General features: G+C 34.2%; 1 protein-coding gene across 2 annotated transcripts; it reads left to right on the plus strand.

The window, feature by feature from the left end:
• The first annotated feature begins 3,935 nt into the window (after window positions 1–3,935).
• LOC108671636 (retinol dehydrogenase 14) lies at window positions 3,936–12,868 on the plus strand. 2 transcript variants are annotated; one of them, XM_018159206.2, is made up of 11 exons: window positions 3,936–4,253; window positions 5,064–5,130; window positions 5,513–5,605; window positions 6,943–7,057; window positions 7,576–7,703; window positions 8,547–8,629; window positions 9,593–9,701; window positions 10,590–10,702; window positions 11,235–11,324; window positions 11,772–11,873; window positions 11,955–12,868. In XM_018159206.2, exons 1-11 carry the CDS (start codon window positions 4,128–4,130, stop codon window positions 11,958–11,960), a joined length of 1,032 nt encoding a protein of 343 aa, XP_018014695.1. In that variant the 5' UTR covers window positions 3,936–4,127; the 3' UTR covers window positions 11,961–12,868. The 2 variants fall into 2 exon arrangements, with proteins under 2 accessions (XP_018014695.1, XP_018014694.1); XM_018159205.2 differs by having other exon boundaries at window positions 11,772–12,868.
• The last annotated feature ends 254 nt before the right edge of the window (window positions 12,869–13,122 follow it).

Raw genomic sequence — 13,122 nt, forward strand, 5'->3', positions numbered from 1 at the left:
ACTGTATGGTTTTCAAATGATTTTGTTATACAATTTATTCCATGATAAAATCCAGAAAGAATGAAAGAAAGCAATAAAATTTGAATTTATTGCTCAATATTTAGCCATAGAATAATGAACATTAGGCGGAGAGACCTGTAGCTCACAGTCCCAAGAAAATCTCTTAGGACTAACGGTCTACGAACCGCCTTAGCGGTCATGCTCGCGGTAGCCCGTCTTACAGGTGGAGTGACTGGAGTCAGTTCCTTGGTATCGGTGACGGAGTGTTCACGCTGCCAAAAACTCTAGCCGGTGTGCTTAAGTTTCCCGCCTGAATAATTCGTATCTTAATAATTTACTTTGAAAAATATATTCTAGAAGTTTTTCTAGGCATTCTGTCGATCAATTTGATTCCATTGTGTCTGTTACCGATAGTATGTTAATTAAAGGTCATGCACCGCGTTCGATCATGTGTATAGAGACGCTTGTACAAAGAAATGTGAATGGAAAGCTGATGGTAAAACTAAAGCCAATAGAAATGCAATAATTATCAAACCACGATTTTTCTTGTAAACTTTGAAAATTATGTTTAGAGAAAAATTTGCAGAGGTATATGAGAACACGAACATAAAAAGCACTACTTTTACTAACGTAACGGAAGTCGTAGAAGCTGAAGTTGATGCTGTTGAACGTTGTTAATGTTGTGGATGAATTACAAAAAAATGCAATTAATTCACTTAGGTCAACAAAAAGTAATACGAAATTTTTCGTAATAAAATACTTTTCTATCAGTCGTGATAGATTGTATTTAAAAATTTTACAAGACGCTGGCAGGAAGAGTTTACATATTATTGACGTTCAATAAATCAATGTCACTTGAATGAGTTTTTGTCTTCCATTAATTGAACAAAGGCTGCCCCACTTACCATCTCAAATGCAATCGTAATTTGTTGCCACGATCCAATCCCGCGTCAGACACTCGTTTATACTGACGAGAACGATAATCCATATACTTTTCTTATCGTAGTTTTCAGTAGCAAGGATATGATAGTAATACAGTTCTACGATCATCTTTCACTATAGCGACATCATCACTAACAGTACTTTCAATCCTTCATCACAGACGATAAAAATATTTATTTTGAAGAAGCTACTACGAGTACAACCCGTTATCTATGCTATCTCCACCGTAAAAAAGATAATGCGTGCTCTACTCTGAATACCAAAAGAGAAACGGGGGTTGAACAAAATAAGGGAAACATGTGACATTTTGATATCGTACTTTTTGGACATGTTATAAGCATTGAAACCGCAACATATTTTTATTATTACATCACTTCTTTTTAACTTCACTTCTTGTTTGCCTGATGCAAATCTTATACGTAATCGATATTTAACACACTTGTGTAAAGTTGGAGGCAATGCATGATTCAATTGACAGAATAAATAATTTTACAAAATTTAATTTGTTTAATTTTAAAAATAAAATGTAAAATTATTTTTTTTCAATATTTGATAATAAAATTTGAAATTCATTGTACATGTGTAATATCGGAGACACTGGATTCTTTAGAAGTGTGTCTTTGAAAAGTAATTTTTAAACGCAAATTTTTACAACACTTCTCTTTAACTTCACTTCTTGTTGTTTGTTTGTTTGTTTGTTTGATTGTCTGCCACAAATCTTATAATCGATATTTAATACACGTCTATCCTGCCCAATCGATCTGAAATTTTGCACACTTGCGTAAAGTTGGTGACAATGCATGAATCAATTGACAGAATAAATAATTTTGAAAATTAAAAAAAAAATTTAATATTAAAAAAATTGACAAAATAATTTTGTCAGCCGCAAATCTTATAAATGATATTTGACACACTTCTACCTGTCCAATCTATCTGAAATTTTGCACACTTGCGTAAAGTCGGAGGCAATGCATGAATCAATTGAGAGAATAAATAATTTTGAAAAAACTTTATACATTAAAAATTTTTGAAAAATTATTTTTTTTTAATTTTCGAAAATGAAATGAGAAATTCATTGTACATCTTTAATATTGGAGACACTGGATTCTTTAGAAGTGTTGTCTTTAAAAAGTACTTTTTAAACGTATATTATTTTATTATTACAACACATCTCTTTAACTTCACTTCTTGTTTGACTGCCACAAATCTTATAATCGGTATTTAACACACTTCTACCTGTCCAATCGATCTGAAATTCTGCACACTTGGGTAAAGTCGGAGACAATGCATGAATCGAATAACAGAATAAATAATTTTGAATATTTAATTTGTTTAAAATTAAAAAAAAAATAATTTTTTTAATGTACGAAAATAAATTAGAAATTCATTGTACATATGTAACATCAGAGGCATTGGATTCTTTAGCTGTGTTGTCTTTAAAAAGTAATTTTTAAACACATGTTATTTTGTTTATTGTTGCTGATAATTAATATTTGATCCGTGCACAGATATTTTTAGTAAATTTTTGTGTCTTAATACTACCTATAAATGGCAAACCTCTCTGACTTTCATCGAGGCCAAATTGTTGGTGGCCCTTTGGCAGGTGCTAGTGTGACAGAAATTTGTCAAATGATTGACAATTCAAGAGGTACTGCCTAAAAAGTAATGACTGCTTTTGAACTTTTGAAATAGAAGGAGAAACGTCCTTAGCAAAGCACAGGTATGGCCGAAAGTCGAAGTTGTCTGAGAGAGACCGTCGGCACCTAAATAGAATTGTGAGGGACAATCGAAAGACCACGGCTGTTAAAATTACTGCAAACCTCAATAGACACCTACAGAACCCAGTTACTATAAAGTCTATCCGCGGAGAGCTGCAAAGACCTTGGTTCTATGGAAGAGCTACAATTATAAAAGCTCTGGTTTCATATACAAATCCTTTAAAGCGTTTAGAGTGGTGCAAAAAACCTCCAAAATTGGTCCCTCGACCAGTGAAAAATATGATTTTCTCTGACGAATCATTGTTTATTTGATTTTCAACCGCTGGCCGAGTTTAAGCTTGAAGACAAGCCGAAAGAGTCATTTAATCCCGACTGCCTCCTCCCAACCGTAAAACATGATCTGGACTGCTATTTCTTGGAAATCTGGCGGACCAATGATTTCTCTTCATGGTAGAATCAACAGCCGTGACTATTTAGGAATTTTGGAGGACCAAGTTCATCCAATGGTTCAAGCGCTGTTTCGCTGTTTCCGGGAGGGAACACCTGCTTTCAAGATGATAATGCCCCAATCTCTACAGTTGAAATTGTAAAAAATATAACTCAGTACTCACTGCAGTGAGTGACAGAGAGCGCATTTTCATGTCGACGAACATGTGAAGTCACGGACGGACAGACAGACAGACGGACGGACATGGCGAGCACAATAGTGCATTTTTTTCATAAATGAGAAAATGCGCTAAAAATGGCATGAGGGACATTCTAATGAAGTTGAGCTTCTCATTTGGCCACCACAATCACCAGACCTGAATATTATCCAGCATTTATATTCGATTTTCGCGATGCAAGTCAGAAGTCGATTCCTACTGCCATCGTCTCTGAAAGAGCTGGAGGGAGTTTTAACTGAAGAATGGGTTAATACTCTTTTGGATACAATTCGCAATGTGTATGAATCAATACCTCGGAGAATTGAGGCTGTAATTGCCGCAAAAAGTGGCTCTATACCATCTAAAATGTATTTTGTGGATTTCTCAGGTATTTCCCTTATTTTGTCTAACCCCTGTATCATTTCTCAAATTATCATCGAAATTTATTTTCGTGATTTCTAAACTTAGTTTCTGGAGGTCACAAATTTTCCCTGACCATTTTATATATAAACAGTATTCGTTTCTCCATTAAAGCTTTGAATTCTCTTTTCTTCCATAATAGTGATTGTCAACTTGTCGCGTCACTTATAAACGTGTTCAAAAGATAATTCGCAGTAAATCTGATTTGTGCAGACATTTTCATTGCACATCGAGACTATTCTATTTAGCATTTAGCATTTCTTTCTAGTTGTCACTCTCTAGTTGTCTCTAGTCGACCGTGTTATGTAGTATATAATAGAATGAGCCGTGTTGCAATACATTATAAGGAGCATTGTATTGAAAACAAAGATTTATTTTCACGAATGATCTTTTACTTGTAACGATGTATGCTTCGATGATAGTGACGTGGGTGATGATGTTCATAGTGAACATGTTATATTGGACCCTGATGCTGATGATACCATCAGCTGTGTGTGTTGTCATCATCGCTTACTACTTCAACAGGAAGGTGAGACTTGTTACTGTTATCAGTAAGGCATCATCGCTTACTACTTCAACAGGAAGGTGAGACTTGTTACTGTTATCAGTAAGGCATCGTCGCTTACTACTTCAACAGGAAGGTGAGACTTGTTACTGTTATCAGTAAGGCATCATCGCTTACTACTTCAACAGGAAGGTGAGATAAGTTATCAGTGTTGTGAGAGAATGTTTCCTTCTACTTCACCCAACTATAATTCATCAATTTGTCCGCTAGCTATTGCTGTTCTCAGTTCAATGTTTTTTATTGTAAATAATCTGAATAACTCAAATTAGAGTCCATAGGTCGGACGATAATTACCGAACATAATAACTGATCGAAATGTTGCGTTGTGCTTGTTCAGTTAAGTAAGGGCAATAAAAATATTTATTAATTCCACACGTGGCTTTGATATTGTCAGTTTGTTTGACTTCATAAATCGTTCGGAAAAATATAAATCCGTGGCAAAGCTCACGTGTCTTCCGATTCAACAGGAAATGTCTCTTAAAATAATTTTCCGTACTCTATTTTTCAGAGCAAGGCGCACGTGTATTTATTCGGAGACGATTCGTTAATTGGTTATTGGTTTTTCCGTGAATTTCATCACGCGAAAAAAAAATAAAGAATTTTTATTGGTGTGAAACACGAAACAATGCATATGTTTCATTTATTAGTTATTACTTATCTTTGATATGAATCACAATGAAATACTGTAAATCCTTCATTATTCCTTGTTTATTTTAATATTAATTGTACTACAGAAGAAAATTTATTAGAAAGTAAATATTTAGTTTTTTTCAGGTGACTTACTGCAAGAACTTCACTCGTCTGGACGGTCGTACAGTTGTCATGACGGGGGCCACCAGCGGTAAGATATTTACGTTTTTTTGTCTCATTTTTACTCAAACAATTAATTATGTTAATTAGTTGTTAATTAACGATAGTTCCAACCTAACCCCAAATACCTACCAGTATCCTAAGCATGCGCATGTATTTTCTGTCTGTTCTTGTCATTTTTTCCGGTTTTTCGTTCCGATTTTCCTATTTTTTTCCATTGTTGTTATTGTAACCTCAGAATTTGGTGTAATATATAATTATTTAAATCAAAATCGCTTGCATTAACATGAAAATTTTTACTGAATACGTATTCAAATTATTTTGAATTAAAATACGAAATAAACTATGTAATTGATTATTATTTTAGGGGTGTAACCACTGAAAATGAATAAAAAATGTGCCTCTTTTCACAGACGTCGGCAAGGAAGCAGCGCGGCAATTCGTGAGCCGCGGGTGCCGTCTTGTGCTGGGCTGCCGTGACGTCATGAGGGGGGAGCGGGTGGCGGGTGAGGAGAGGGTGAACATCAATTGTTGGTATTATAACACATAAAAACGCCCATTATTGCACATAATAACACCCATTATTGCACATAATAACACCCATTATTGCACATAATAACACCCATTATTGCACATACTAACACCCATTACTGCACATAATAACACCCATTATTGCACATAATAACACCCATTATTGCACATAATCAAGCCCCCCTTACAATTTTTCTCCAATTCTTATTACGAATATGAATAGCATTCACATTTTAAGGTAACATATTCAATAATTTAAAACAAGTGGTTCAGTAAAGCTGGCATACATCGTCACAGTTTGTGAAGTATTGAATCATTTTATATAACTTAAAACGAGTCAAAAATCCTTTGATAGCGACTATTTCCTCAGCGTTTAGTTACGCCAATTTTTCACAGGGGATTCTATTCAAATTTCTTTCATTTTTAAAATTAGCATCATTAAATTTAAATAATGATCATCTTTAACATCATTTAATCGTGAGGTCGAATTTACAGTTTTTCCGTTTTTGTGGTACAGCTTTTTTCAGGTGAATTTTTTTTTTTTGTAATACCAAATCTCATCATTCCGTAACATAGTTGGTAACTTTGAGAAAATTCATTTGTGAGTTTTATAAATTTTTTTTAGAAAATTTTAAGGGGAATTTAGACTTTAGACTTTGTCTCCATATCGTGAGAGAATAATTATCGAACTCTGTGCCATGCTGGTTTGGAAATCTAGTGACTTATGAGTTATGACAAATGACTCTTAATTACAAATTAAATTCGACCCAGATTGTTTAGTTCACTTCATAACCAAAAAATTCACAATAAATTTAAATTGATTACAAATTAAATTGGTTAGTTGATTTTGCGCATTTCATAATGAAATAAATTCCTAATATATTTAAATTGTGCAAAATTTTTTCATAACTTTGCTTAGGAAATTTCGCTTTGCGCGGAATGTTTGAATTTATGTTACTATCAGTATCAGGCATGTGACGTTGAAATAACGTCGAAGAAACGTCGTTTCAAAGAAATTTACCTATAATCAACGTTCCTTCAACGTCATTTCCTGTAGATTCAATGTTAATAATTTTGACACGTAAAAAGATGCTTACGAGTGACATTTATTTGAACATATTCTCCAGATAAATGAGTGGGTCACATTGTTTAAATAGCTACTCACTTTCTGCATGTAGCACTGATACATCCTTTGCCGAGCAAAACTGGGTCATTAAGGGTAAGAAGTGCATCGCTATTTGAACAAAGTCTCTCCATTTTTCTTAGTGACTTTATTGAGTAATAAGTTTGTACAGCGTTGTTATGTTTATAGAAGAGCTACAGCGCGGAGTCGTGGGTGTGGCCAGCATCGTGGTGCTGCCCCTGGACCTCTCCTGCAGCGCCTCTGTCAGGACCTTCGCACAAAAAGTCATCACCACAGAGAAAAGGTTGTTATCATTATTATTATTATTATTGTTATTTAACGGCTTTCTGTTAATTATTATCCACGTAGAAGAATGAACTGGGAGTACGTTAGTTGAACGCCGTACTTTCAAAATTCGCTTAAGTTCAATTTGTGGCCTAAGTACACTTAGCGACCTAAGTATGCGAAGCGACCTAAGTACGCGTAGCTGCCAATTTCTCGTCTGTGATTGGTAGGTTTAGCTTGCAAACGTTATCACTGATTGGCTGATGGACTTACGAACTCGTATTTTTTCTAGTAAGGCCTCTGATCACCACGCAATCCAATCTGATAATTTGGGCTGGGGTAATTTTGTGTCAAATTTCCCCTTGCGTGCCAATATATTCAAGTTATAGTTCTACCGCTCCTGCTAATACTATTGCCTTCATAATGGAAATAGTGGTATTGTGCCCTCATACCCTCACACTCCTCACACCCTCATACCCCTCATACCTCTCATACCCTCACACCCCTCATACCCTCACACCCCTCATACCCTCACAGGCTGGACATCCTCGCGCTGTGCCACTCACAGGCCGCGCCGCGGCAGCGGACGCTGGTGGCCGGTGGCCAGGAACGGACAATGGCCGCTAACTACTACGGCCACTTCCTGCTCACTAATCTCTTATTCGGTAATTATTGAGCTTTGTAATTCATTTATTCTATAAATATTAAACTTGTTGATTTATTTTTCGGTGAGAATTGTGATTTTTAATTAATTTGTTTTCCGCCGTCATTGAGGATTTTTATTAATTTATTCGGTAACCTTTAAGCATTGTGATTCATTTACTCGGAAATCATCGAGCTTTTAATTTATTTATTACGTAAGCATTCAATTCTGTAATTCGTATATTCAGCAACCATTGAACCTTTCAATTCGTATGCATTTGTGCGAGAGTTCGCAGGAATTTTTCTCATTAGCTTGATGTTGTAAGCCTATACAAATGATGTTGTCAGCCTATATAAATGATGTTGTAAGCCTATACAAATGATGTTGTCAGCCTATATAAATGATGTTGTAAGCCTATATAAATGATGTTCTAAGACTATATAAATGATGTTGTAAGCCTATATAAATGATGTTGTCAGCCTATATAAATGATGTTGTAAGCCTATATAAATGATGTTGTCAGCCTATATAAAGGTTGAATATTCGATAGACTTTTGGTAGAAGTAAAATTCCTGCGGAGTGATTAGAACCAAAGAATCATTGATGCTTAAAAATTAATAACTGCGGACTGGAATTACAAGTTTTTGAACTCGTCAACCTCAATTGAAGTATGACAAATCATAAGTATCCGGTTATTAGCAAGTGTACCAATCGATGAAGTTTGCTTATAAATTAAGGATAGACGAAACAGGCCCAATTATCCATCAACTACAAGGTTATTCTTTATATTTTGAACGTTATCAGATGATTCGCTTTAGAACACTCGTTGTTATAGTTAGTGATGGTATATTATTTATGTGTCCAGGTCTCATAAAGCTCACGCCCAACAGTCGCGTCATCGTGATGGTGTCTCAAATCTACACTCTATTGAACACAATCAACCTGCAGGTCAGGAATGAATGTCATTGATTTGCTATATGTTTTTACATCCAATCCATTGTTCGACGAATATTATTTCCTGATTTAGAACATGGATACAAAAGTTCCATGTAGTTTCATAACCAGGGGCCATACTTTCAAAACGTGCTAATTGAACGTAATTACTTACGCTCTGTTGTCTTGTCTATAATTGGTAGATTTTGCTTGAAAGGCCGTCAATGATTGGCTGATGAACTTACGATCTCTTAACTTTTTTTTTAAAGTATAGGCCCTGTTTATTTACGTTAAAGAATATTTGTAAATAAAAAATTCCAGGCTTCCGTTTAGACCCTACGTAAGCTATGAATAAGAAATACATATTCTTAACAGCCCAAGCTAAATGAAACTTCATAAATCAATTATTTTGTTACCTCGCCTCATAGCTTAGATGTATTTTCCCTCACGACGAGATCAGTTCTCAAGTCGTCGCAATAATATTAGTGAAATAAAAGCAAAAATCAAAGAATTAAGCTTTCACCGATAATATTAGTGAAAGCTCAATTCTTTAGTAATTGGGACTTACTTGTAATAATTGGGTTAGTTTTTAGGAATTGGGCTAGTTAATTTGACTAGTTTATATTAATTGGATTAATTTACGTTAATTGGACTAGTTAATTGGACTAATTTATATTAATTGTCCTAGTTTATTGGACTAGTTAATTTGAATGGCTTATAGTAATTGTCTAGTTTCTATTAATTTGACTAGTTTGTAGTAATTGGACGAGTTAACTGGACTACTTTGTAGTAATTGGATTATATTTTGAAGTTTTCGCACAGTTATATCAAGTTACTATTGATATTTTCTTCTCTGCTTTTTATTGCAACTTCTTGACTGTTTCAACGTAAAGAAAATATTTCACAATTCTTTCCAGACTTTTCACAACGGAATTTGGAAATTTTGTTCATCGTATCTCAATGTTTATCTTGTTGAAGGATTTAGATTTCATCGAAGAGACATACACTCCGATGCGAGCAGCAGCGCTCTCGCACGTCTGTCTGGTGCTCTTCACTCGTCACTTCTCGCTGCTCGCCGCCCGACACGGTTTGATGCTATACAGTTCTTAAATTATAGAATTATTTTTACTTATTATAATTATATCGGATGCTGTAGGATTGTTGTTTATATATTTTTTTTACATTTTTATCGTCACTTCTCGCTGCTCGCCGCCCGACACGGTCAGATGCTATACAGTTCTTCATTTGTATAATTATTTGTATTTATTTATTATAATTATTTCAGATGCTGTACAATTGTTGTTTATATATTGTTATTTTTCACATTTTTATCGACACTTCTCGCTGCCAGCCGCCCGTCACGGTCAGATGCCATACAGTTCGTAAATTATATAATTATTTATATTATTTGTTTCAGATAGTATAATTATTATAAGTATTTAAGATGCTGTACGATTGTTGTTTATATATTCTTATTTTTTACATTTTTATCACTACTTCTCGCTGCTCTACAGTTCTTGTCATGTAATAAATTTTTTATTTTTCATTCGAATTTTTCCTAGATTATTTGTATGGTGCTAGAAAACCAATAACATACGCAGTAAACAAATGAACTCTATACTTATAGTGAAACTTGTTCCTTAATAGGTTTCACTAGGGATCTATATAGATCTCTACTGAACTCTGTTTAAATTTCGTACATAGAATATATTACAACCACAAATACGATAAGCTTATTTAAGTTTCATGGCATAACCTCTACTTTCTTCATTAGAAATCGATTTTATATTGCCTCTCTCAAAAAAAAATGCCCGCTCTGAATGATGATGATTTGGCATCACTTGGTCTTGCTTCAGCTAAACGTCCACCTAGGCTACAATTTTTTATTATAATTAATTAATTAATATAAAATTTTTATTATAATTCTCTATTTATTCTCAAAAATATCCAACCAAACCGTCATTCCGATAAGCAGGCGTTGTCGTGAACTGCTTCAGTCCGGGCTTTGTGCGTACGGCGGATTACGACGCAAACACGGACTACATTACCAGCCGCTGCAAGTATTGGGCTGGCTTCATCATCGGCAGGGTAGGTAGCGCTAAAACAATATAATTTTTCTCTAATAATAATCTAGAAGATAAAATAACCTAGATACGGAATAATCAATAATCTGGATTAATCTAGAATCAGAAATAATTTATATTCCGCAATAATCTAGAATCTTTAATAATCTTGTATATGAAATAATCTAGATTTTTTAATAATCTAGAACCTGGAATAATCAAGAATCTAGTAGAATAAACTAGATTCTAGTATAAGAATAGTTTAGAATAGTCAAGATTCTAGTAGAAGAATAGTTTAGAATAGTCCAGATTCTAGTAGAAGAATAGTTTAGAATAGTCTAGATTCTAGTAAAAGAATACTTTAGAATAGTGTAGATTCTAGTAGAAGAATAGTTTAGAATAGTCTAGATTCTAGTAAAAGACTAGTTTAGAATACCTAGTCTAGATTCTAGTAGGAGAATAGTTTAGAATAGTCTAGATTCTAGTAAAAGAATAGTTTATAATAGTGCAAGATTCTGGTTCAGAATGTTGTGTACTCAATAACTGTAATTTGACAGAGCGGGTTCCAAGGCAGCCAGACGCTGCTGTTCCTGGCCACGTCAGGCGAGGCTGCGACAGGCACCGGCAACTACTTCATGGACTGCCAGGTTAATTGCATTATTTATTGTTATTATTATCACTTATTACTATATCACTCATTGTTATTATTCGTTATCATGACTCATTACTAAATCATTTAGTATTATTTCTTATTACCGTTAGTATATAGCTGATCACAATCAGTTTTTATTAACTCTGAGGAATGCCATTTTTGGCCTTTTGTGAGTCATCCTGACCCATTTGTCTCGCATAAGGGCGTATCATTACAAATAAAGAATTACGAGATATTTATTAAATTATAGTTATATCGATCATAAAATACAATTAAGTTTTAGTCCCAGAACTATTTCAATAATAGAAAAGCTTCCAGTAGAATAACATACGTATTTATTCTAGCCAACAATGGTGTTTTCAAGGCGAAAAACTCGATCGCTTTGATACTCATAATGGAAATTTCCAAGTTCATATCTTATCCGCCATTTCATTTGTTTCAGTCGCGCGAGCTGTCAAAACTCGCGACAAACGACGGTCTCGCCCAGAAGCTCTTCGAAAGAACCGAGAAAATCGTAAAGTTGGAGCAATCCGAACGCCGCTACATTTAATGAGGAGAACCTCGGAGAGGAATGATTCCAGAGCTAAGTAGCAAGGAGTATTGTAACTGAAAGAGACGATGCTACATTTAATGAGGAGAACCTCGGAGAGGAATGATTCTGGTGCTAAGTAGCAAGGTGTATTGTAACTGAAAGAGACGCTGCAACATTTAATGAGGAGAACCTGTTAGAGGAATGATTCCAGTGCTAAGTAGCAAAAAGTATTTTAACTGAAAGAGACGCCGCAACATTTAATGAGAAGAACCTCTGAGAGGTATGATTCAAGCGCTAAGCAGCAAGGGTTAATGTAACTGAAAGAGACGTCGCTATTTTTAATGAGGAGAACCTCTGTGAGGAATAATTTCAGGGCTAAGTAGCAAGGAGTATTGTAATTGAAAGATATGCTGCAACATTTATTGAGGAGAAAGTCCGCGCCCTATTTATACAAGATAAAATGCCATGTGGCAAGGTATTGAACTACTTAGCAAATAATTAGCGTTCTAATATACATGATGTAAAGGAATTGATCGAGCAAACTTATTATCATTCGAACTTAACGTGTGGCGAGGAATCGATCGCTTCATTCAAATAATCAACATTTAAATATGCCATGTGGCAAATAAATTATCGCTGTATTGAAATAATTTACGCTGAAATATACAATGTGGCGAGGAATTGATCGCTTTCACGAATAATGAAATAAATTAAATTGCTATATCTCTCCCGTCGCGGAATCTGTAACTTTCTATTTTATCCAAACTTAGTCTGTTCCGGAATATATATTTTCCAGTATTTATTTTATCTTTATCCCATCGCCCAACTTTTATGTTAATTATACATATCAATTATTCATATTGCTGTTAGTGAACAATAGTTGATGCGAATTTGCATCACTGCGTTCAAATAAAGTTATTCCTTGAAGTCCTGAAGTCATTCGATTGGCTTCATTGCGTGCAAATAATTAATTTCTCGATAATAATTAATTTCATCACAATAATTAATTTCACGATAATAATTAATTTCATCACAATAATTAATTTCACGATAATAATTAATTTCATCACAATAATTAATTTCACGATAATAATTAATTTCACCATAGTAATTAATGTCACGATAATAACTAATTTCACAATTGTAATTAATCTCATGATAATAATTAATTTCACGATAATAACTAATTTCAGAATTGTAATTAATTTCACGATAATTATTAATTTCACTATAGTTACGGTAAGTTGTGAATAATTTCTGT

The sequence above is a fragment of the Hyalella azteca genome, unplaced genomic scaffold (assembly GCF_000764305.2).
Source record: "Hyalella azteca isolate HAZT.00-mixed unplaced genomic scaffold, Hazt_2.0.2 contig6947, whole genome shotgun sequence".
NCBI classification, from domain to species: Eukaryota; Metazoa; Arthropoda; class Malacostraca; order Amphipoda; family Hyalellidae; genus Hyalella; species Hyalella azteca.

Bases quoted from the DNA above. Each gene is read 5' to 3' on its own strand.
- LOC108671636 (XM_018159205.2), top strand. From the start codon at position 4,128: ATGTATGCTTCGATGATAGTGACGTGGGTGATGATGTTCATAGTGAAC. The intron at 8,630-9,592 runs GTCAGGAATGAA...ATCTTGTTGAAG, and splicing joins TGAACACAATCAACCTGCAG to GATTTAGATTTCATCGAAGA. The intron at 11,325-11,771 runs GTTAATTGCATT...CATTTGTTTCAG, and splicing joins ACTACTTCATGGACTGCCAG to TCGCGCGAGCTGTCAAAACT.